A 26,828-nucleotide genomic window follows, 5' to 3' on the forward strand; every position below is an offset into this window, starting at 1 on the left:
ATTGATGAACTTAAATTGTATTTTCGCTTTTAGATAAAGAATTATAAAAAAAAACGAATTTTATAAAAAAAAATCCTTAAATACATGGCCTTGAATGTACGTACAGTTGATTTAAAAATCAGCATATACTTATGGATTTAGGTTTTATCAGGGTAACAGGTATAGGCTAATAGACGATAATTAAATCTCCCCCCTAAAAAATAAAATCTCTATAGATTTGATATATGATGGGTTTTTTTTGGGGGGGGGGGGGAGTCCAGAGTTTTAGATTATTTTTTTGTCTGCCATTGACCGATGTCAGTAATCGTGGAATGTGCATCTACTCCATATTTATGAGGGAGTGTCTGTGTGTCCATTACAGTTTTTCTTTCTCAAGTCATTATATTATCTTTTTAACCTTTTAACAAGTCTAACATATATGTAATGGTATCAATGATAAAAAGGGATAAGAGTATGTAGTAACTTTGGTGACCTGTATGATCTACAGTCCAAAGTCCTTTCCCTACCTAATTAATATAGACAACGGGGTAGGTATCTAATTATTAGTAGTGCAGCTACCCTTCTTCTATAATCTAACATTAGGTGTTTAATGTCCGACTGAACTACTTACGTGAATTGACTGTAACTTTTTTTGTCTTTAAATAGAAGCAAGAAATTTGAATTGTGTAAAAAAAAAGTGATAAATGGATAAATTGATGACAAAACTTCTTCATGTTAGTTTATTATATTTTACTAATCTTTTTTCATCAATAATGGTGCGCTAATTATGAACTTAACTGTGCTTGTTTCTTAAATAATGATCTTTTTATTTTCAGGGAAGCAATGCGACCAGACAAAACAACCAGCAAAGAAGATTTTCTGTTACTTAGGCAATTAGTTTACAACATTGTTACAAGCGCATTACCAACATGTATACAAACCAACAGACCAATACGTTATAGTAATTTTTATATAAATTCTCTATCTAAGATATATGAAATCAAAATCAAAAACAACATTTACAATTTACTACTAATCACCAGATTAGATTAATAATGTGAAACTCGTAGCTGGCTAAAACAACGATACCCCCATACACCCCGCTTACCACATTTCCTCCCCTTCTACTGAATGAACTAATTGACCAATAAATGATGTCCATGTTAGTAACCTTGACCTTGACCATGATATCCATGTATGTTCTATATCCGTTGATAAGTGTAATTTATTGAAAATGTTCTACCACAAACATCAGATTTACAAAAAAAAAAGTAAATAAAGCGTTACAGACAGACAGGCTGACTAAGAGAGTGAGAGATACCAAGTTATATACAGATGAAAATAAAAATCAAGTCTTTTAGCTAACACTATGGTTAAAGCTAGTATTATACTATAAGATATCTTTTTTGTTTGGGTTTACATTACTGACTGACCAACAAACGGCTAATACTTGTAGAGGAGCATTTCTACAACAACTTGCAGTATCTATGAACTTGTCTATCAACAATCAGCATTTTATTTATGCATATGTTGACGACCAAACAACCCCACCCAATTGTACCTCCTCTCCCACTTTCGACAATTCGCAACACGTAACCCCAAAGTCCCGCCTCCCTATATTACACGTAAAACTACTCCTCCCACTTTAAATAGCTGATAAAGAGTCAAGTTTTTGGTAGCTCTACAATTTTACATAAAAAGATTAAACATTCCTTTTTACATAAAATCAAAATGCTTTTTTGGGGTTAAATGGTACTTGAGATTTTATTTACAGGATTTAATCAGAGGTAATTTGCATGATATTTACTTCGGCATTGTGTCCAAAATTAAGCATCCATATCATCAATCAAAATAAGACTTTCATAATAATGAGTTTATTTGTAGTTAAAATGCAAGAATAAAAGTTTACCGCTATTTTGTTAATTATTGTAAATCAAAATAAATTCAAAATTTGTTATATGCCTTTTTTATATCCAATCTTCCATATAATATTTTAAGCTATTTGTAGCACTTCTTAACTGCAAGTTTAACAAGATCAGACAGTTTTTTTGCACAATAATAAAGTTTCATGGAGAAACAAATCGGTAATATGGTCGATATTTAGGTAGAAAGGTAATCAGAAAAGGATATTTATGTCTAACAAAGGATTTGAAATGTTCGAATTGTATTTTTTGATCAGAAAAATAATTTTCCCAGGATGCTATTTTGCTTATTGTACATGTACCTATGGCTAAATCTCTGAAACAGTATAACAACAATAAACCTGATTTTTTAAAAGGCAAGAAAATGCGCACCCAGACCTGCGTTTTTGGGTGTTTAATCACACTCGCTAAAGTATCATTCATATAAATGTGTGATTCCGCTAATATGACATTTTAAAGTGTTTTTTAAGTGCACAAAAGCATAAGTATTTTAGTAATGTTAAATGCTATAAGCCTACTAAAGAACCTTAAATCCAACAAAAAAAACTATTACAAAGCTCCCTTAAAAGTTACAGCTTAGCTGTTTTAGTGATTTAATTTATCATACAGACAGACACACTCATAGACATCCTACCACTTTAGTTTTTGAAATTACGATACTTCTTTACTAAGCATTCAAATCATTTTTAAAAACATTTTTTTTTACCAATTTTGAAGGCCAATTATTTTATATTTGTACTGCAATTACTTATTTTATCTATAATTGCCTAGTATGTCTATTTTAATATTATTATTTTAACAGAATCTATCAAGTTTGAAAAAGACCATTAGAAAAACCCACTTTATATAATGTATATTAAGTTTCAATCTTAAAGTTACTTTTTATAATAGAATTAACACCAACATTGCATCTAGGGGATTGTATATGAATTTGGACTGAAAAATAGCTTAAAACCGCCCCAAAACCTAAGTTTAGACCTCAAGTATAACCTCTCTAGGTTTGGAATTAAGATATCAATTAGTTATATCGTTGGTAAGATCGAACAGGCAAATATTGATGCTTAAACCAAGCAACAAAAATTTGAAAATGGGGGGGGGGGTTCTTTTTGGTCTAACGTGCCAACTTGGAAACTGTTGAATATCTTGCTGGGCATCTGATTGCAGAGTAACGGGTTAATATATTTACACATATATATTATATACACAAGAATATATATTATATATATACAAAAATATATATAATTACAGGGCGGGGTCTGTGTTTTGGGCTTTAAAGATAAACAAAACATTTTTAGCAATGCCAAAAATTATGTAAAAGTAAGAGTAATTTTTAGCGAGTACAAAGTATAAGAAGCTTTACAAATTATTATTAGAATTGTGTCCATAAATTTAAAACAAATTTGAGACACCCTGTAGTTTAAACTTGCTGAGCACAATGTTTGTACACCCTGTAACGGAATTGTGTGCATAATTGGAATGAGATGAACAGCATTGCCAAATTATAATCAAACTCATTATTCCACACAACTATTTTCAAAGTTATTTACAAGCAGTTCAAAAAGTGTAAAAACTAATGGGTTAAGTTTATCTGTAAGAAACTAAAATTATCTAAAAATAAATTTATTCTCTAATTCTCACAGATAAACGTTATGGTGGTCAATAGTTTTCTAGGAATATGGAACTAATCCTGAGCAGATTACCCTGGGATTTTGTAACAAAATTTATTTTATAAAAACTCTCTTCATCAATAATTTTGTTTTTAAACTATCACTTTGTACATTCCAATCATAATATAATCTTTGTCCTGTAAACTTTTTCATTTAATTGTCTTCTCTCTGTAATTTATCTATGAAAGATTGGTACATTTTATAGACTATCAACTGAATGTGCGCCCACTTTAGTTTTAATCTTTCTTGTTAAAAATACTTTGAAATGTCTAAATATTGTCCAAATCATTGTTTGGTTTATTTTTATTGATGACGTGGCAAAATATTAAATGGCAATTAATTAAGGATTATGATAAGAAAGGTTTATGTATCTTAATATAGGTCTATATGTACATTAGAGGGTGCCAAAATTGTCAGCTTTGGCTCATATATGCTCATATTAACAATAATAAATATTTTTAAAAAGGGCAAAAATGTTCTCAGATAGTCATTTGTTCAAAAATAATTGCTTCAAATGGATATAAAAGGTAAAATTGAAATAATATGCATATGAATGAAATTTTTTTCTTACAAAAGTGTTCGATTTAATTTTGATAGACATCAAGCGGTCATAAATAAAATTACTAAAAATGATGAGAAGAACTTTTCAATCTTTGCAATATTCAAATTGATTTAGCAAGATATGTAAATGAAAAATGTCATGATTTTTTAAACACTCTACTATATGTATATAGATTGAATAAAAACATGTATAAGAAGTACAGTAAGAAAAATTCTACTGTAAACAAGAATGACTACGCTGTAAAGAAGTAGAGCTTTCAAATCTTGGTTTTAAAAGTTTTTTTATGTCATTTCTGTAGCTTGTAGCTTTACAACTACATTGTTGGAGCCCTGCTTTTACTTGCTTACCAGCTTATTATTGCTTAAATTAGTTTTATTATTATTTAAACATATTTTGTAAAGGGGAAAAGGCAGTTTTCTCAGTGGAAAAAATCAAGGGGAGGGGCTGGGAGACGTTCTATCCTTTCTAAAAAAGCACGAAACCTGCATACTATTAATAATTCCAATAAGTTGTTGTAAACTGATGATTGACTTGCAGAGGGTAGAAGAAGCCCCGAGCTTTTGGACGCTTGTAAATGCACACATCTCCTTGTCAAGCACGTTGACATCACTCCTACCAGCCAGCTGACTTTGGAACAAGGTAAGATTAATAAATATATTATACAGACGGACATTAACAATTTAAGTGTTGCCTTTCCTAATAAACATTATTATATATCATAAGAAAACATGGTACTTTTTCTATCAAGCATTGTTTAATAGTAGTAATTCTAATCAACAACAAAAATGGGTAATACCTGGAATTTTGGATTTTTATTTCCAGTATGGCTTCGAAATAGATTACTATCCGCTGGATTAGAACTGGTCCTCAGCCATACTGAAAAATCATGTATAGCATCCTATTACAGACAATTTTCCACGAATATTAAAACAAAAATCATAAGATTAAAAACATTTTTTTTTTATCCGAGGAAAGCTGTTTATAATACGATGCGATGAATAACTATTCCAACCTTTTTATCTAATAAGATATTTTTAAATATTTTTTTTAAATTCAAAATCCACCTGACCCTTAATGCAGAGTTATCTGAGCAGGCGTCTTGCTGGTTGTTCAATGACAAAATGTTTATTTTACTATTGTTTTCATTTTACTACTTAGGGTGCTAAAATATAGACAAATAATCTGTGATTTTGATCATTTTTCACATAGCTTCGCACATTTTTGTAAAACAGTAAAAAAAAGTAACAAGCCCTTTTACTCCACAGGGGGAGCATAGGCCGCTGACAATTTGTCAGTGTTTCTGTAACAATGTGGCTTTTTATGGATATGGAATAGGGTTGTCAGCCCTAAGCCCTATGATTGCGGTGTAAAGCATCCATTTGCCCATCAGACAACCAACCCTTTGATTGCACGACCTTTGTCTGAGAAGTCCTAACTGTGCATGGTAGTGAGTTGCGCCTGTTTTGGGCCAAGGCATTCCCCCTACTCTAACTATTTATGTCGCGCACCTGACATAGCAGCAGTAGGAACCATTTTTAACGTCTTTAGTTATGACGCGGTGTCGGACCGAGATTCGAACCTATCACCTTCCCGACGACTAGCGGATGCGCTACGTGTTGAGCCACGGTCGCGGGTCAACAAACAATTAATAACTTTATCCACTAAAAACAAAAAACTGAACCATTAAAGTTTAGCTGTCTTTCAGAAGTCTAAAAACAATAAAATTTGTTTGTAAGCTCGGCAGAATGCCTTAAAATTTTTGTGAAAGTTCGTAAAAAACGATAAAAGTTTAAAATCGAGTAATTTCTTTGATATTTGTATTCTACTCGAATATTTGAAAGTGGAAATATTTTGGCATCCTTAATACAACTGTCGTCTCAACACACTTTTTTTACTGCTCTACATATATTTTTTTATAGCCTCAAACTAGTAAATCATTCCTATACATACGGATTAGGGGATAACCAAATGGATAAATATCATAATAGATGTCCAAGGTTCGGGGTATACGGTTGTTTACCCCCCTCAAACTTAGAAACCCATCATTTATCCCCCTCAAAATTTTTAAAAATACATAAAATTACCTCCTCAAACCTTTGAAACCCCTAATTCCCTTCCCATCTCAAAATGAAAAAGCTTGAAGGTCTCTGAATCGCATAATATAAGCAAATTTCAATTAGTAGAAGTGATGCTACTCTATAACTAGATTAATTAAGTACATGAGTCACAATAAGTAGATTTACTGTATAGCTTCGAAATCGATTAATATCCGTTGGATTAGAACTGGTTCTCAGCCTTACTGAAAAAAAATATTTATAGCATCGTATTACAGACAATTTTCTTATAACAACAAAAAAATCTTAAAATTAATAACAGTTTTGTTAGCCCGGGCCTTCTCAGGACTGACAAAATTGGTTTTAATCTTATACTTTTTCAATTTAAGATCCACAGAAAGTTCTCTATAATGCGATGCGATGAATAACTATTACTCTATTTTTCTTATGATGTAATCATGAAATTTCGTATACCTAAATGTCTAAATTAAATATAAGCATAGCATACCTATCCTTTAATCCAATTGCCAAAGCAAATATAAGTTAGGCAGTAAAGATAATAATTTCATTCACAATGTTACTGTCTATAAATCTGTAACTCAAGGGGTACAGGGATAGGTAAGAGTATTAAATATTATTTTGATAACATATAATCATTCCACGTCATCTATCCAAATGCATGAGTAGCAAGATTTTTCATTTAGATCTCGCTGAGCACTTATCGGATTGATATCTACATTTTAGGCTAGCTTCATTTACCCCCTGGGATGGTTTTTGGCTATATTAAGCGCCCTTCTTCCCCTTTCTTTTTAATACTTATATAGCAACATCATTAGTACATAGATATACATATTATTACTATATAAAGGGTGTTTTAAAAAAAACCAATCGCTTCACTCATTTCATTATAAACCCTACAGTTTTAGTCAAAAACTAACAAAAAATAACCCAAATCATGTCCAAGCAATGACAATGAGAAAGCACTATTGAATTTTGATTTCTACTCACATCTCCTGAGCACTACAACTCGAGTCCTAGCCCTTGTGGAGAATTTTTCCTTACATGGCTATTAGAATACAACAAATCGTCTAAAGTACTTAAAATCTTGTAAATAGACCCCATAATGTTTAGAATCTTTGATGGAGCATGTAAAGACCTTTCTATAGACATCTTAACCAGGTTTCTAACTCAATCCTAGCCAATTTGGCATAAAAAAGCAAACCCATCAAACATTAAGACATGACAAGTCTCTCTAGTTCTTGATGTTTGACAGATTTTTCTTTTTGATGTCAAAATGGCTCAGATTGTGTTAGAAACCTGATTAAGGTGTCTATAGAAAGATATTTATATGTCCCATCAAAAATTCTAAACATTATGGGTTCTATTTACAAGATTTTAAGTACTTAAGACAGTTTGTTCTTTTTTTTAAAGACAGAGCAGTCATGTCTCAATGTTTGATTGGTCTGTCTTTTTGATGCCAAATTGGCAAGGATTGAGTCAGAAATCTGGTTAAGGCGTCTATAGAAAGGTCTTTGTATGCCCCATCAAAAACTCTAAACATTATGGGGCTTATCTACAAGATTTCAAGTACTTTAGACAGTTTATTCTTTTTTAAAAAAGACAAAACTGTCTTAACCCTTAACGGTCGGGGGGGGGGGGGGGGCGTTGAACGCCCCGCCATCCGGTTTTTTCTATCTCATTTTCTGTGTGTGAAAGATAAAGAGCCCAAACTGCGTGACTTTTTAAGTTTGGGTATGACACATAACTGAGAGTTGGAATTTTTTGAATATCTCCATCCTGGCGGGCACAGGATGCCAGCAAACCTGGCAGGGTCATCCAGGTAAAGAGCAAAAATATTTTTTTGACTTAAACAAAGTATTTTATATTGCCAAAATACTAAAATATCCTCTAGTAGTACATCCTTATATGAAATACAGGTGTTTAAGTCAATTTCAGGTTCCAGGTATGATCCTGCAGGTCCTGATCCTCCAGGTCTCCAGAAATCTTTAAAAGGCTCCTGTGGCCTCAATTTTTGACTTAGAGACTTCAAATTTTAAACTTAAGCTTTTCTTACATGTCTACATAACGTATTAAAATTTCATAAAGATCCACCGCCGTTTTCCCGCCGACCGCCGACTGCGGCGGCTGGCAGCTGCCAAGTACGGCTGCGGCCGCTGAAATTTATATTTTGACATTTCAAATATAAAATTTACATAAAGATAAACATTTTCTGCAAAAAAATTGTTCTTCTAGCTTCAAAAATAAGAAAATTACAGCCGTTTGAAATTTTTAAGTAAAAAAGGACCTAAAAACAAAGGTTGTTAAATAAAAGGGTGAAGGAAGCGAAAATTGACTTTGACTTACTTAAGGTCGGAAATTTATCATAACACAGGGGACTTGTACAAAAAAATTTTGCCCTCTAGCTCAAATAGGAACTGAGAAAATATGGGGGGGCGTTGCACGCCCCCTCCCCCGACTGATTAAGGTGCGGCAAGGGGCCCGACTGTTAAGGGTTAATTTGTAATAAAATATGCACTCTCCACGTAGGGAAAAATTTTCACAAGGGCTAGGACTCGAGCTGTAGTGCTCAGGAGAGGTGAGTAGAAATCAAAATTAAATAGTGCTTTCTTCATTATCATTGCTTGGACATGATTTGGGTTATTTTTTGTTAGTTTTTGACTAAAACTGTAGGGTTTATATTGAAATGAGTGAAGCGATTGGTTTTTTTTAAACACCCTTTACGTATTTCCCATCATTCTAGTGTATGAAAAATCTACTGGTTTCATTTTTTCATAGTTCACGACGTCAAATATTTACCTTTAAACAAAATATTAGCTCCGCCCCTAGCCTCTTTTTAAAATTTTCATCAGGTCCCTCAATTATGTTAGAATAGCCTAAAACCTGGCCATGATCCGCATAAGCTCTCTAAAAACTTTGCATCAAGTCTACTACCCAAAAATTGTGTAGTTATATTGCATCGTATGTATCCATCCATAATATGATTGACGTTATTTCGATATTATGTCAACCATAACCACTTTGTAAATTCCATAAAGTCGACGTAAATACTGTCAAGAAATTTATTTTGAAAATTGTAAGTCGAAAAACTGTCACCAATGACAACTTGTTGTATGTTCGACACAAAACATTAAAATAGCATATCGACAGAATGATAACAGTCATTACAGATTCAATAGAATGTTCCCTGTATGCTAATAGGAATTACAACATTATTTTGCAGGAAAAAAAAACAAATCGATTTTTTTTACTAGAGGAATATTTGATGTAAATGGTTTTTCTTTTGTGAAATATCACTCTAGAATAGTTATTTATTGCATCGTACTATAGACAACTTTCCGCGGATATTAAAATGAAAAAATAAAACCAGTTTTTATCCCCATGGGCTAAAGGCCCAGACTAACAAATCTACAAATAATTTTAGGATTTTTTTAATATTCGTGGAAAATTGTTTGTAACATGATGCTATACACAATTTCAGTATGTCTGTGAATTGTTTCTAATCAAGTAGATATAAATCGGTTTCGAAGCCTAAATGGAAAATCTTTGTTAGGCTACTATGGGCGTTGACATCCTTGATCGATAGCCAATTAAGATTTTTTCCTGTTTTAAATTTGTTAATGATAAAGGGACAGCTAGAAGCTTAGTCATTTTAATCGCTCTATATCATGTAATGTTTATTTTTTTGTTTGCAGCATCTACTCCCCGTCATACCACTATTTCAATCTTTTTTGATAGAAAAAATCTTAATGAAATGATTAAAATGGTCTTGTCATTTGAGTAGACAATTATTCAGTAGTAAATAATATAACGCTCTTTTAATAATGATATATTGACCAAATTGTTATGTTGATAAATAACAGCACCTAAAAAAAACAGAAACGCCATCCCTGGGCTAATTAGGTTTTCTTGATTTTTTTTTGTTTAGTGTGAGAGGGGGGGGAGGGAGGTGAGCTTGTTTTTCGATAAAAATCATTTACAAAGTCTCTAGGTCAAAAACAAGGATAAGAATATCCAAAAACCTCTAGCACCGCAGCTAAATATTAATTTTATTTTATTTTCATGTAAGAGTAACATGCACTAATTTTGGAAACTATCTAAAATCATAACTAGAACCAAATGAAAGCTTCCCTAAAAATATCTAATAGTTTCAAAAATCAAACTTAAAATGACCACCATAGTTATTAACCTACTCTTTCAAATAAGATAATTAATGAAAAGTTTTGCTGGGGTAAAAATCGTGGGCTGCGGCCAACTCGCTAAATCTAATTAAAAATTGATAATTCTGTAATCTAATATATTATAATTTCCTATATTCTAGTCAGAATCGTTCTTTTCAGCTTAGGCCTATTTAACTTCAGTCTTAAATTAAAATTAATCAGTGTCAGCAACGATTACTTTTATTGAATTCCATAAGTCGACATTCTTGCTGCTGTTATAAAAAATGTATGTCGTTAAAATTTCACTTTTGGCAAATTTTATTTCATAACACATTTTCAACTTAAGTCGTGGCATTTATTTGTCATTTTGTCAAATTAAAAAATGTCTTTGGATGCGAATCTGATTATAAAATTTAAAAGGATAAAAAACCAGATAATTTTTATTTGGCGCCGTGGCGTCGGCAGCTTTTTTTCGGTCATGGTCATCAAAAATAATCTCTAATTCCTCAAAAAAAAATTAATTATTTTTCAATAATCAATTATCAATAAGACATGATAAAGAACTAGTTTTTTCAGGAATCGTAAGGGATAAGACAATGAACAATGTAGAATAAAATATTGGGGTTCAAAAGTTTAGACACTAAAAAATTTGAAGAAACAATCAAATGAATAAAAAGAATTCTACCCAACGTGTCAACGTTTAAGATAACGTGGTTATAAAACTTTGGGTACCAGTATAATTTACAGTCCTCTCCTGAGTTTTTAGGGGATTTAATTTTGTTCAAGTTGTAGACAATGCCAATTATATCCACTAGAAGCACAACTATCATAGCTGCAAAACATCAAAGCATTATGTGTAAATTTATGCTTTTTAATAATACCAAAACTTTACTTGTTTGGCGGAACGCTGTCTAATTCTATAAGTAATAAATCATAACACAACAAGAAAGGGTAAAAAAGGGCTGGGGAAACATAGAAATGGGGTGAAAAAAAGAAAGAGAGATAGAGTCGGTATTTCTGATGTAAATCTTGCTATCTTTATAAATACGGAATTAGGGAATCCTTTAAATCAAAAATATGATTTGATTCTCTTAAAGATAAGCTTTTTGACCTATAACTTAAAGATGAATGAAAAAAAAATATAATTTTGAAATGTGTGCCCATGCATTTTTGTTTACATACAATTTTAGAGCTTTATGATAATTATTTTGTACTAAATAAAAGTGACCATTGAAGAGAAAATTATTTCAATATTTTATTTTGTTTAATATGATAATTTAGTTCAGAATAAAAATATTCCCATAGATTACTAATACATATCTTAGATTTGCCGATGCCTGTTATTATTGAAAAATGTATCTAAATCCTTTTTCCAAATAGCATAATGATTAATTTAATAGATTGATTAATTTATTGATATTGCTTCTATTTTAAACCTAATCCTCTTGACTTTTAAACCCAGCAAAGATTAAGTCTTTAACCAATGATAAAAATATAGCCTAAAACCAAAATTTAGTAAATTTTTTCCTGATGAAAAATAATTTTACTATTGACCTTTCCACTTATCAAAATTAACATAACAACAGTATATTAAAAAGATTACAAAACTTTTTGTTTTGCAATAAATGTATGATTTTTATTATATTTAATAGAAAAAAATAAGTTTTTTATATCAATAATCATTTTAACTCGACATAACTATATTTCTTCCTTTGGATTTTCTTATTCTTATTTTGGCATTCCTCCTTTATTGAACACATGTAGTTTAGGATGTTAAAGAAGAGTGTTTAGAATGGATCACTAGCTATAAATAGTTGCTTAGTGGGAATTTTATTGTCCCTATGTAAGAACAAGATAATAGTAAATAGAATTATCAAAAGCTTTGAGCAACCACCAGACAATCAACTAATTGATAATCTGACTTTTGTCTGAACCTAATTATGTGCTGCGTCTGTTTATAATAATCTTACTAGTATCTCCACGAGACTGAAATAACCAGGGATCTAAAGGGATAAGACAATGGCCGATAAATTAAAGTACATTCCTTATAATAATACACAAAATGATACCTTATTTTTATTGTAATTAGTGGTTGAAACGTTTGAACACTCAACGAATCAACCAATCAAAATTCAATTAATCAATTCAATGTAATAAACAGCCCAATGTCCCGCCCTTCCTTATATATAACATCAATCATATGTTAAAACTCAAAATTTAAAGGGCATTTTATCCAAGAAAGAATTGATGTATTCAAGAATGTGTGACTCTAATATTTAGTCTGCTTTAGTTCATATAGGATCCTTTTAAAGTCAGCCCACATATACCACCCCGAGCTCAACTCAGTATTGGTGTGACAATAAAAAGGGCAATGAAGGTTTTGCACTAATCTTTTCTGTCAGCTACCCCTGACAATCTTTAGTGTTTCATTATAAAGACAAAATTATTAAGGAATATGATACGTAATATGACCTAACGTTATATTTTTTGCCGCAACATATTAAGCACTAGCGGATAAACCCCTACTATCTAGGGGCTCTGTATTCGAAGCTTCGAAATAGATTATAACAATCCTTAGACCTAAACCTTAAAAAATAGCCAAAAACAATCACAGGACCTATGTGAGGTCTACCTAGAATAGAAAACCCAATTGGTTCAGTAATTATTGAAGATATTAAGCTTCAGACAAGAAAATCCGTCTATTTATTTAAGAAAAGATGTGCAGTTTTGACTAGCATAAAAAACATAGTAAATTTTTTATTGTCATGCTTAGGATTTTTAGTATAATATTTTTTTGTTGTCTTTTTAGTGGGACACCGTTCAGACTTAGTAAATTATGTGATCCATATTCATAGTTCAAGTCTGGAATCTTTAATCTGTACATTAAGATCTCAGAACAGTAGAAACTATAGATGTTAATCTAGGTACACAATTAGATTTTTGGGCTTTCACGCATCGTGCCTTGTTGAGCATCGAACCACTTCCCACATCCTTATTTTTAGTAGCGAAGCTACTCTATAATTCACTATGTCCGTCCGTCCGTCTGTCCGTCCGTCTGTCCGTCCGTCTGTCCGTCCGTAATTAATGAATTGGGGGAAACGTGATTTTCTTGGCTCCTATAAAAGATAGAGAGCTGAAATTTGTTGACAACATTTCCATCATTAAGGAGCACAATTAACTATAAAACATCAATGGCGGTCAGACTGCTTTTTAGCAGGTTTTAGGCTATTTTTATATTTTTCTAAATTTTCCTCATATCTTTGGTGTTTATGGTCCGATTTTCAAAATTTTTTCAGTTAAAGATATCAAAATTAAATTTCCCGTCATTTGAAGAAACAACAATGACAGTCAGACTGCCTTTTTGCAGGTTTTTGGCTATTTTTATATTTTTCACATTTTTCCCCATATCTTTGGTGTTTATGGTCCTATTTTCGAAATTATTTCAGTTAATGATATAAAAATTAAATTTCCTGTCATTTGAAGAAAAAAACAATGACAGTCAGACTGCCTTTTTGCAGGTTTTAGGCTATTTTTATATTTTTCACATTTTTACCTATATCTTTGGTGTTTATGGTCCAATTTTCAAAAAAAAATTTTAGTTAAAGATATTAAAATTAAATTTCTGGCGTTTAAGAAAAGAAACAATGGCGGCCAAACTGCCTTTTAGCAGGTTTTTGGCTATTTTTACATGTTTAACATATTTCCCCATATCTTTGGTATTTTTGGTCCAATTTTAAAACTTTTTTGCATTAACAGTTTCAAAATATTTTTTTTCCCCATTGTTATGTGTATCTAGTATGTAATATACTTTAACCGTTTTCATCATACAAAATAAAACAAGGTTTCGTGTTTTTTTCCAATAAATCTATTCTTGATATTAATAAATACACTTTAAATCTACTTCTACGTATTCCCATCCATAATTTTTTGTGCTTCGCTACTTATGGATGTTGTCATCCTTGTTTATTAATTTAATCAAATGGGTAGTTGGTTGTTTTTTCCTTTGTTTGTTTATTACTGTACTGGATAGGTTAGGTTATATTGAGTACTGGGTAGCCCCGGAGTATTAGGGCACATTAGTTAAATGCCAAACTGAGTATGTCCCCCACCCCGGGGAATAAGTATAAGAAAAAATACCCCCTCCTTATGTGTGTAGGACGACGTCGATTATTAAATATCTTAACGTATACCCTATGTCATAAGTTTTGCTTGCATTCTAACTTTTGTTCTATGGCTAAAAGTTCGTAGGTATATAATATCATAACTTTGAATTACATCTTGTTTAATAACAAGTAAACTGTTTGTTTATAAGTAGCGTAGCTACAACAAGCTAACAAATCATATTTACCTTATCATAGAGTAGCCACGCATATTATATAGAAAAACATAACAAAAATGAAAAATATATTTCTTTGATATGTAAAAGGTTTAGACGATGAATAAACCAAAATAGAAAATAGAAAAATAAACTATTTGTATTATTAATTAAAAATCTAATTTAAGAATTGAAAAGAAAAGAGTTTTTATCCCAAACAGGCCCAAAATAAAATATACCTCTAAGGCAAAATGGTTAAGTTTGAAATGAACAATTAAAAATGAGAAAGATCGAAAGATAGAGTGAAGTAAAATATATAGGAGGGTTGAAAGAAAGAAAAATTGGAAGAGAGAGAGAAAGGGAAAACGAGAAAGATAGAGTGAGAGAGAGAGATTGAGAAAGAGAGAGAAAAAAAGAGAATGTGACTATAAATAATAAAAATAGACAAATAAAAAAGAATAATTAAATGATAAAAACCCTTGGGCGTTGGTCAATATAAAATCTTAATAAAAACATAAACAACCCAAAAAAATAATCGTTTTATCTTAAATGTTTCTAAATTAAAATTAGGGAAAATTTGTATGAAAGACAAATAACAGAACTCTGAACGTTTAATGTACTGAAGGAGCAAGAGGTTTTTAAAACATAATACATAAAAAAACATTTATTCAGTGACAGATTACGTCCCGTCTTACGAAGCAGTACATACAATAGTACACCAAGCTACTGCTTAGTACCAGGTGTACTTAACAATTTTTCATAATATTTATAAAATTTAAATTGCATGGCTAACAGTAGATGTTTGGTGTGGCACTGAGTAGGCTTCCCTAAAATTAGGAATATGCGTATCCGAGATGTTTGCATTGCCTTTTTTAGGTTGGCATTAAGTTTATTGTGTATAAGAATGAGTTTTTTGACTGTTTATTGGCCAAGGTATTTACCCTTTTCTTAATGATGAGATTAATGCCTTCAACTTTTCTCACAGTCAAAATGATAGTTTTTAAAATAACTTTTACTATAACATGTATAATAATATCAACACATTTTATCTCAAAAGGGCAGAACAGTTGGATGCAAAACTTATTTATTTTGAGATATATTATCCCTCCCTTAACCAATGCCTAACGGCCTAAACATGTATTATCCTTTTCTTTTCATTTAAACATAGACGGACAGACTCACAGGATTGTAGGAATAGGTCAATTATTATTTTTAGTGTTGTTATCAAACCAACATAACACAAGAGTCATAATGCTATTATGAAAATAGCATTAGTTAGCTGATAAAGGTCTTAAATATTACAGTATTGATTGAACTTAATGTCGACGTGTCGAACTTTCAGTGGTGTATTACGACTTTCTATCCCTTCAGTCATTGCAGGTTGGGGAGAAGGGATGGGGGAGAAGAGATGGGGGGAAGAGATAGGGGATAGAAATGGGAAATAGGGATGGGGAAGAAGGGATAAGGACTAGAAGGACCATAATCAAATAATCCCACCCTCTAAAACGCCCTTATTTAAAATTAGTATATATAATCAAAATGCCCCCCCCCTAAAGCAAAATGCCCCCAGGGGGCACTTTGATTTAGGGGGCGGCAAAATTTTGCAAAATCTTCAAAATGCCCCCCCCCCCCCCTAGACAAAGTGCTTCGCACGCCACTGTTAGAGTCTTAGACTCTACTCAATAATCTGTCCGTCTGTGCCTGACAGATACAGATAGACAGACAGACTTCTTTTCATCATTATATCTCGGGGGCAAAAAGTTTTTATCAATACAACACTAAAATTCTTAGGACCTTTTATTATTCAATTTGTAAGCCATTATTAAAAAGCTTTTATTATTAGCGAAGCTACTCTAGAACTATATACATATATGTATGTTCGTTATTTCCAGCCCACATACACGCATAACCTTAGTACTATTGTATACTTTTGTTGTTCAAATATTACTTTTACTGAATATATCATAAGGATTCTTTATTCCTATTTACTGTCTTGTTCATTATTGTAATGCTATTTATGGATGAAAATGTCTTTGCTGAGTAAAAAAAACTTTTATTTGGCTATAAAATAGGCGTTATGACGATAAGATTAGATAAAATCATTATTTTTTTACTACTTTATTACACAGAAATGTCATAATTTTTTTTAACTATTAATTATTTTAAATACTTTATTACTACAGGAGGTTCCGTTCTTAGCCTCAAGGGGATTTACTTTAAAAAACACAATCAGAAAATCTTTTGAATATCCCAAAAAAATCAACGATTTTTTTCATCATTCAAGAAAATTTGCATTTTATGAACACTTTTTTTTCAATTAATAACCTATCAAACACTTTTTAATCATCAAGAATAACAAGAATAATTTATTTCAACGCAAGGAAAGTTTTTTTGTTGATATTTTAACACATTTTTCATTGTGGCTCAAAATCTAATTATTTCCATTGGATAAAAAACGGTTCTAAGCCATAATCAAAAATAAGTTTTTTTGTTATAAATAGCATGCTATGGTAGAGTTATGGTTAGGGTTTCTAGTAGTAAAATATGTATTAAAGATAAAGTTGGCGTTCAATAGCCTAAGGAAAATGCTACTTATCAAACAGCTGCGCATCTCCTAAATCCATTTTTAACTTGTATGCAATTAATTTTTAGGTAAACTTCATCTTTTTCTGCAAACATAATATTCAAACTAATTTTCTGCAATTAACAATTTTTGCAGCTAAAAATTGCAAAGATTTTTTACTTAAAATTATGGAATTAAGACCCTACTAAGAAATTTGGTCAACGGTAGTGAAACTACCCTATAATTAGGAAATATCATAATAACCCGCCAATCTGTTTGTTTTTGACGGTTTTATTAACTTAATAACATGATTAGAGGCTGCACTGTACAATAGTTTACTGTAAATTTACCGAAAATTTAGTTTTTTCTTGTTATTGTTGTAGACTTATTAGAAGAGGTTTTCTTAAGTTTAGAGAATTAAATTAAAGACCTATTCTTATTTTAAGTAGAACTTTTTGTGACATACTTTCGACAATTCAATATTCTAACATATAATCATAGCCTCTTATTAAAATGCGCAAAGTTAAATCTGCTAATTTTAAACCTTAAAAGTAAAATCCAAGCATATTTTGTCATGATTAAAATTTGAAAACTAAACATCAAATATTTATAAAAGTTTTAGATTAAATTCTGGTGCAGTTATTAACAAGAGTATTTAAAATTTTTAGCTTTCTTTAACATGAAAATCAAAAAGCAACATTATTAATCTAAAATCTAGAACCTAATATGACGCTATGCCAATTTATTAATGAAGATATTCAAGATATTATGATATGCCCTAGCCTTGACACAGCAAAAGGTTTTTATGTCTCAATTTATGTATTTTGTATTGTGAGGACTTCCATGAAAAGATATGCAATTAAATGTTTTATTTTGAAAGCTATGTAATATTTGTAAGATTTTTGTTAATCTATTGGAATCTATTTAATTTTATATGAAACTTAGTATCTCAAAACTGACACCTCTTTTTTAAGCTTCATCTGGATGTTGGTCATGTTAGTTCCAGATAATTGTCCTTATAAACTTTTCTGAACTTTATTTGATTGATGTTGTCATTTAAAGACTAATTTTTAAACCAACATATTTTCACTTTTTAAAATATTAAATATTTTTTTGTTTTCTTTAGGAACTGAATCTGATATATCTGCGCTGAGGTCGGTAAACCCACGGCTAGAGGTTATGCTCTCCCTGGGTGGAGATACAGTCAGCGCTCACACTTTCAGTTCAATTGTCCAGTCAAAGGAATCCCTTGCTAACCTGACCAACTCCATCAATCATCTCTACACCATGGGCACTATTAAGGTAAGGTTTTTGTGCAGGCTTTTAGTAAATATAAACCCTTGGGACAATAAATAAATATAAACCCGTTGGATTTTATAACCCTGTTTTTTTGTAAATCTGAAAACTTGGGATTTTAGTAAATATAAATCTTTGGGCTTTTAGTAAGTTTATAAACTCTGTGGCTTTTAGTAAATCTAATGACTTGGAATTTAAGTAAATATAAACCCGTGTGGCTTTTAGTAAATCTAAAAACTGGCGGTTCTTTTGGTTTGTAATTTAAAATGAAGTTTTCTCCATTTTATTATAAGCTATAGGACACTATTCAATTCAAAACAATCTAAAAATATACGATCAATTTTGAGTTTACATGTATTGACTATTTTTGGGTATACACGCGGCATTGTTCAAAACATATAAAGTGTCAAATTTAACTGTTTAGGCCTAAACACCCACATAAGGGTATTTACCATTGTGTTATTTTTTGTAGGAGCGAAACTACTTTATAATCCACTTAGATATGTATGTCTGTTGTTATTTTTATTCTCTTAATTTTGCCTTTTTCTTTCCCCAATAATTAATGTAATGTGCAAAGCCCCTTCTCTTTTTTAGTAAACCTTGCATTTCTGCTATACTGATTTGTGTGTTTTATTCTCAATATCAAAGTATGTGATAGGTTTATGACTTATCATAATAAACTTATGACAATATAACACTAAGTACATTAGGCTATTTGTAATGTATTGGGTTGTGAAGCTTCGCTAACATTGGACATGATAATCATTGTTACAATGTACAAGATAAGGAATCTAAATATGCTTATTTAACTCGGAGCCCACTGTTCTAAACATTCTATATGAAGGGTTTCTTTAGTTTCGCCCAAGCTTTAAGAATCGCAAACTTGGGACTTTATCCCCTCACCCTCATTAGTTTGTTCTTCTTTTTCGCGACTATTTTTCTCTTTACTAATTTGATAATTGCGCAAAATTTGATGCTGTGAGTATTGGTGCAAAAAATATGACGTAACAAAAAAAATTAGCCAATGAGAGGCCACTATAAATTTTACCATTGGTCAATAACGGCCTCTCATTGGCTAATTTTTTTTGTTACGTCATATTTTTTGCACCAATACTCACAGCATCGCAAAATTTAATTTGCTATTATGCTACAATCGCCCAGATGGTTGTCAACTCAAATGAGTTAGGTGTGATGCGAGCATAAAAATGACATTTTTTCATATTTTATTCCAAATAGAATACAATTTAAAAAGTTTCATTTTAATATAAAACTACTTTGCCTAAATAATTAGATTTATGTAATGTGACAAAAAGTTGTTAATTGTAGGCTAAATTTACCAATATTAATATCGATATTATGACAATGAATACGAACTATCTTTAGAATCTTATAAATCTTATAATCTAGCATAAAGATTTTTCTCGTATTCATTTGAATCCGGTGGATAGGAACCGGTTCTCATGAGTACGAAAAAACTATGTCTAGCATCGTATTATACCCAGTTTTCTACGAATATAGAAATGTACAATCATAAGATTAAAACTAGTTTTTTTAGCCAATGCCTTGAAAACCTTATAATGCCAACATACGTATGTAGTCTTAAGAATATTATCATTTCGTCCTTATGTTAGCTATGACCACCTCATTTAATTTTACGTAATCCAATACCATTTAGATAACATAAACTATCAAAACTGATTGTTTGGTTTACATAATGCCAGCCCCTAAGTTTAACTTTTTTAGAGGTGGAAGGGGTTAAATAATTGTTTCTCCCCATCGCAATTGGGTCATTGAAAATCAATCAATGGTGTCGGTAATATTAATATAGCCAAGTAGCAGTAAACAATTTGCTAGCAGACGAAAAAGGTCATTGGAAAAAGGAGGTAGGTAGTTATCTGTATTTACATCTATACTAAAGATCTTTCTATAGGAATTTCTAGCTTGCTAAGGTGTTTAAAATAATAATATTATGACTATGTTACTTAGTTATGCGCACAGAATTTCAATTTTTATTAAAGAGTAAAGCTACTCTTTAACTTTAAATTGACGTACATTTCCAACTATTATAATGAAAATTACTAAATTTATTTTCGATTAAAAATAAGATTAAAACTGTTGTTTGGACACTGCTAATTTAAACCAAGCAATTACCCACAGTATTATCAAGTAGGATGGTTACTTGTCGACTTAATCAGTAACTTTATGAAATTTCTTAAATTATTTTTCCCTTTTTAAATTAGTTACTGCCTAGAGTATTATTGTCCTTGTTATCTGTCCTTTTAAAAACACATGGTACTAAAGTATGCTTACTGTATTTTTAATGCATAGGAGGGGACAATATGAAGCAAGGATGTATTTTCAATATTCTAAAAATATTTTCTAACTATTTTATTTACGTTATGGCCAAAGTCTAATTTTATCTTAACAAGCCTAATTAGCGCTTTCCCTTCAGGTTCCTTTTGAGCACTGAAACACCCATCCCCTTCCCCCTTTCTACTTATTTTTAAAATAAAATTCAAAGTAAGGGAAGTATTTTTTCATCTGTTTGTTTACTACTCTAGGGCAGGTTAGGTTAGGATTTATTGGGTATGGGGAAGCTTCTAAGTGTTAGAGTACCGCAAGTAAAGCCCCCTTTTTCCAATAAATTCAGAGCATACAGAGAGGAGCGTTCAGTGCTCAATAGTTACATTGAGGGAAAGTCCATTATAACCATGCAATGCTATGTTAATATAAAGACAGCTAAAGGACAAGGCTAATCAGGCTTCTTATAAAAGGATTAATTCTGCTCAAATATAACATGATTAAAATATCTGAACAATAATCCCCGTCCTTGAAGGTGCAATCATGCTTTAATATTATATATTGTCAGCTGTAGGTCCTTTGACCTTTCTTTTGCTCAATTCAATAGATTTAGTAGCGAAGCTACTCAATTCCTAGGTCTTCTATATAGTAGTGAAGCTACTCTATAATTCTAAATATTCGAGTCCGTTGTCCGTTGTTTAGAAACGGTATGAGTGAAGGGTGAATTTCAAGACAGGTTGACATTCTTTTAGTTTTGTGTTAATATTCCTCGTACAAAAGAAAACCTAGTATATTGCTTACTTCGTCCGTTGGTTTGTCGGTTATGCTACAGATTACATAATATAAAAGTTTCGTGATTTTTTTTTTGTTATTTTTCTCTTTTTCTCTCATGTTTATGAACACTTACTTTTGTCATATTCTCCATAGCTGACTTTGTCCGTCCGTCTAAAGTGTTTTTTTTGTGCTTTAAATACTAATACATCATATTTTTTAATGCTATTTAGTCGACATATACTCGTGAAATTAGCTTATAAATGGACATTATAGTAAAATAACCTACTGATTTTTATTCCAAATTTACAGCCATTTAAAAGAATATCAAAGACTTTTATTTGAAATCACATAGGGTTTCTAGAAAACATGAATAATGAAAATAATTGTTTCATAAACAACAGTTTATTGACTTAGTAAAATGATTATTTCATCATAAAATTATATGTGAAAAAAAAACAATTTTTATTAAATGCTCTTATTGTTTTTATATGATACAGTTATTAAATTCACATCGATTTTATCAATTAAGCAACATATTAGTTAGAACATTAATACATAATGTTCTGTTTATTACACCATTCCCAAAAGTTATATAATAACGTTTTCTTATTCGTTGGCTTAACGACTTTGGCAACTTTTAATGAATTTTGATTGCTTGGTTGAGTTGAGTTTCCAAACGTTTTAACATCTAAATGTAATCTATAGAAGAGGTAATTTTCTGTATAATCATTGAGAATATCATTAATTTATCGGTCATTGTCTTATCCTTTTAGATCCCTGATTTAAAACAGTAATATCCAAATAAGGGGGGGTTTTTTAATGCAACCATCTCGTAATCAGTGATTAAATGGCACTTAGAATTCGAATTTCGATCAGAAATTTTGCATGAATAATCCTTGGTAGGTCTATTTTCCCTAAATCGAACAAAAAGTTGGAAAAGTAACGGCTAACGGCTGGCGGCTCAGCTGTTTTGCCATTTTATTACTATCTTAAGAGCAAAAAAGTCACGAAACCTATTTTCACATCATGCTTTTTCTCACTCAAAAACCTTATCAAACGGTTCTAGCCGGTAGCTGTTGGTACTAGAAATTTAAAAATTGGTTATTGCTATCATTTAACATGAATTAAACCAAAAATATGTTTTAAAAAGTTGATTCCTACGTAATCAATGATGAATTTGCCCTGAAAATAGGCAAAAAAACGGCTAAACGGCTGAGCCGCCAGCCGTTACTTTTCCAACTTTTTGTTCGATTTAGGGAAAATAGACCTACCAAGGATTATTCATGCAAAATTTCTGATCGAAATTCGAATTCTAAGTGCCATTTAATCACTGATAACGAGATGGTTGCATTAACCCCCCCCCCCTTATATGCTTTCTGTCTGGAATCTTAAGAGATAAGACAAGGAACGATTATTTTATATACATACCCAATTATGAGTAACATAATATCCCCTTTTGAATATTAAGAGTATTCTTGGAAATGTTTGGGCACTACTAGATTGTACCAAGCAGCCATGATTTGATTGAAGTACCCAAAGTTTTTAAACCAACGATTTAGAGAATTTTTGCTAAACTTTGTGGACCTGCATAATTTAGAGTCCAGTGTCTAATCCATTCTTCACTCTATGTAGAATGTTGAGCAATTGTTATCAACAAAGAAAAAATAATTTGTTTTTAGTTCAGAATATGTTTTGACAGTACTAAATTTTAGCTAAGGCATCCTTGTGGGTTATTCAATGTACTCGCATATGAACTTGTTTTTTTTTGTCTTCTCTAAATTTCAATGGATAGATTTCTGCCAATTTCCCCTGATATTATAAAAGAGATGAGAAAACTATGATACAGTAAAAATTTGTTTTTAAATAATAAGAGTGAAAGTGCCAAGAAATTGTATGACTGTATTCGTCTCAAGTAGAGTATATTCTGCGTAGATACGTAGATACTATAGTGTATATACTGTGCAGATACTGCATTGACTATATACAGTAATGTCTGTATAGACTGCGTAGACACTGTAGTGTCTATACTGCATAGATACTGTAGAGTCTAGACTGTTAAGAAACTCTAAAATCTAAACTGTCTTCTAATCGTCTATATTTTGTAAATGATGTATGGATGGAGGATTTAAGAACTGACAAACCCTACTTATAGATAGCTACTAAAAATATTGCTTAATTGATGAAACACTCTGTGCAATTTTTATTGAGTCGTGATTGTACAATTATTCTTAGGTTTCTCAGAGGATATTTTATTTTGAACATCCTGTATTTAAGACAAAAATTAAGTTATTAAAAACTAACATAAACCTTTTAAAAAAAATATTATTAGACTTTACTTATTTGAATTCATTATATCTGGCTTTTAAACTTAACTTGAATAAATATGAATGAACTTCCTAGTAATTATACATCAAGTACAAGAAATTTACAAAGACCGGGGAATGTTAAAAAGGGTTGATTGCATTGGCTGGACTTATGGGGTGTAGATGGGTGTCAACACCCACTTAGAATTGGTATTGGGGATATCAATACACCCACCTATGGTTTATGGTGACGACAGCCATTAAATCTAGGATTTTGTGTACACCTATAAATTATAAAAATCCACGATTTCTCTGTATTGAAAAATATCTGTTTTGTTTGAATATGTGCGGAATTTTATCTTTTTTCTTCATCTCAACCAGAAAATATGTTTCTGTTGTCTTTTAATACAGGGATCTAAAAGGATAAGACAATGGCCGATAAATTGATGTACATCCCTGATGATGCACAAAATTAATCATTCTCTAGATTACAATTTGTTGTTGAAATGTTTGGACACTCAATAAATGAACCAACCATTCAAAATTAAGTCCCGAAGGTTGTTAAGTCGATTAAAAACGTTTAAAAAACCACAAATAGTAAAAGATTCAAATTGAATAAAATCGAAAATTTAAGTATTGCAAAAAAAGAAACTAATGCTTAGCAAATAGTTGTAAAATTTGATGTATAAATAAATATTGGCTAAAAAAACAAGAATAGCAATATTCATAATTTGCGCAGCTATTACAATTTCTTGTATAATAAGTTTATGTCGATAATATTTCATACATTAACGCTTTTATTTAATGCTATGGTGTTAGAAGTTGTCCAAGTGTTCAATTTTGAAGAGATCCATTAAAAAAAGGCGTGTAATCAAAGGATTGGTTGTAAATATAGGCAAAATCTGATATGGTACACTCCAAAATAATACATACTGACGTATAGACAGACGGACAAAACACATTCTAAAGAAGCTACGCTCCGCCAAAGCGCCACGAACCATTGTTTTCTTAACTAAATACATGCTGTAAAAAGGATAAAATAGATGGATACAAAAAATCAACGTCGGTAAAAGATATGAGTTGAAAAAAGAATATAATATACAATAGATTGTCAGGGTTGTAAGTGTGTAACTTAAAAAATTACGTCATACAATACAAATTACCAATGATAGACCAATAAATAGACTAAATTAGCAATGGCAGGCCAGTATACATTTTAATTGACCAATGGTGAGCCAATATGACGTCATATTTTATAGACTACAAAAAGCTTTTTTCACGTGGATACATTCTTCAAGGGTCTTTAGACATTCTATGAAACTTTGTTAAATAGGAAGGAGAAGGTGTTTTTGCTCTTTAAATGCGGGGGAAAAAAGACGTTTTCGCTAAGTGGTCACAGTTGACAAAAAATAGATTTTTAAAAATCAAAAATTAATATTTTAGCTTAGCACAATAATTAGCTCCTATTAGACAGCGGGTCGTGTCATAATGTACTTGATCATGTAGCTTGAGCTGGCCCTAGTGGCTACACAATAGTGTCTCGTTCTACTTCATGATTAATTAGGTCCTGAAAAAAAACATGTTATTTCAAGAGTATCATTTTCGGCTGACTACTGAAAAATTGCAGTCATTTTTAAAAAAATACCACAAAATTTCAACTGTAATATGTCTTATTACCATGTAAAAAGGATTATGGTAGAAAAAAGGCATGGGTAGGAAAGGGTAAGCATTATCAGGGGTATGGGTAGGAACGGGTAGGAATTATGTAGTAATTACATCATTAAAGTTAAATATGCCTAGGTTTTTACTCTTGTAGCTTAACAAGGTTTTCTCATGTAAGGTTCAATTAATACAGGGTGTCCCAAAAAATATAAACTTTTCGGGTTTAAAAAATAACCAGAAGGAGTATGAAAAATGATTATATGTCCTTATATTAATCATCAAATTATTGCAGGTGTTTTTAATAATAATAATCTTTTTCATATTCCTGTTTTAAGTATGTCCATTAAGATCTTGGAAATCACTACGTCGCTTAGTCTGCAACCATAAAGGGAGCTTTGCATGGGGAATATTCATGTTTTTAGCAAGATTCAAATCCAAAATGAAAAATTGATTTAAAACATTAAAATTGTCAAACCAATGTTTTTCGGTTAAATTGGGACCAATCGAAAACTTTATTCATATTTGATACCTTTAATTTTTCAACCTTTATTAAATGTCCTTGATAATTTATGCTAGGTGTTTATGAATGGTCTTAAAAATAATAATTTTTGGAACAAAAGAAAAACATGGCTTTTTAATTAGTACCACTTTTAAGCATATAAAAAAGGGTTATGTAGCAGACTTGTGTAAATATATTTTTTTAAATGGATATATTATATTTTGGATTTTACATCAGATTTAATAAAGGTTTATACGCAGCGGGCTAAAATAACGTTTCCCCCATTCCCTGCCCTTCTATTGGATGAACTAACTGACCAATAAATGAGTTTCTTGTTAGCAATGTTAGTCTCCGAAGCAATTTGCTGACATTATTTCTATATTTTGCTGTTTGTCGACTTTCATTAATGAATTAAATAAAAGTGCACATTTGCCGTTTTACTTTTTTGTTTTTGCCATGTTAATGTTGATAATTGTCCTTGTTAAAAGATATTTTTGAAAGTGCCAAGTTCTGTAATAAAATCGTGCAGCTATCCTGTTACTCAAATATATTACGTACATTTCCCTGTTGAATGTGGTGTTATTAGGTTGACAACAGGGATCTAAGGGGATAAGTTATTGTACATTCCCAATGAGTATAAACAAAATTACCACTTATGTAATTTACAATCAGTAACTTAATGAAACAACCAATCAAACTTTAATAATAGTCCCCAAAGTTGTTAAGCTAACGAAAAAGAAAACGTTATTAAAA

General features: G+C 31.0%; 1 protein-coding gene across 2 annotated transcripts in view; it reads left to right on the forward strand.

The window, feature by feature from the left end:
* The window catches only part of LOC145326312 (uncharacterized), a 248,606-nt gene that overhangs the window by 172,589 nt on the left and 49,189 nt on the right, over window positions 1-26,828 (forward strand). For both annotated transcript variants that reach the window (XM_080169598.1, XM_080169599.1), the window contains exons 5-7: window positions 816-869; window positions 4,668-4,769; window positions 18,367-18,542. In XM_080169598.1, the coding sequence (XP_080025724.1) occupies window positions 816-869; window positions 4,668-4,769; window positions 18,367-18,542 (332 nt within the window). The remainder of the gene's footprint in view (window positions 1-815; window positions 870-4,667; window positions 4,770-18,366; window positions 18,543-26,828) is intronic.

This window comes from Acartia tonsa, chromosome 8 (assembly GCF_053477335.1).
Source record: "Acartia tonsa isolate MP-2025a chromosome 8, ASM5347733v1, whole genome shotgun sequence".
NCBI lineage: Eukaryota > Metazoa > Arthropoda > Copepoda > Calanoida > Acartiidae > Acartia > Acartia tonsa.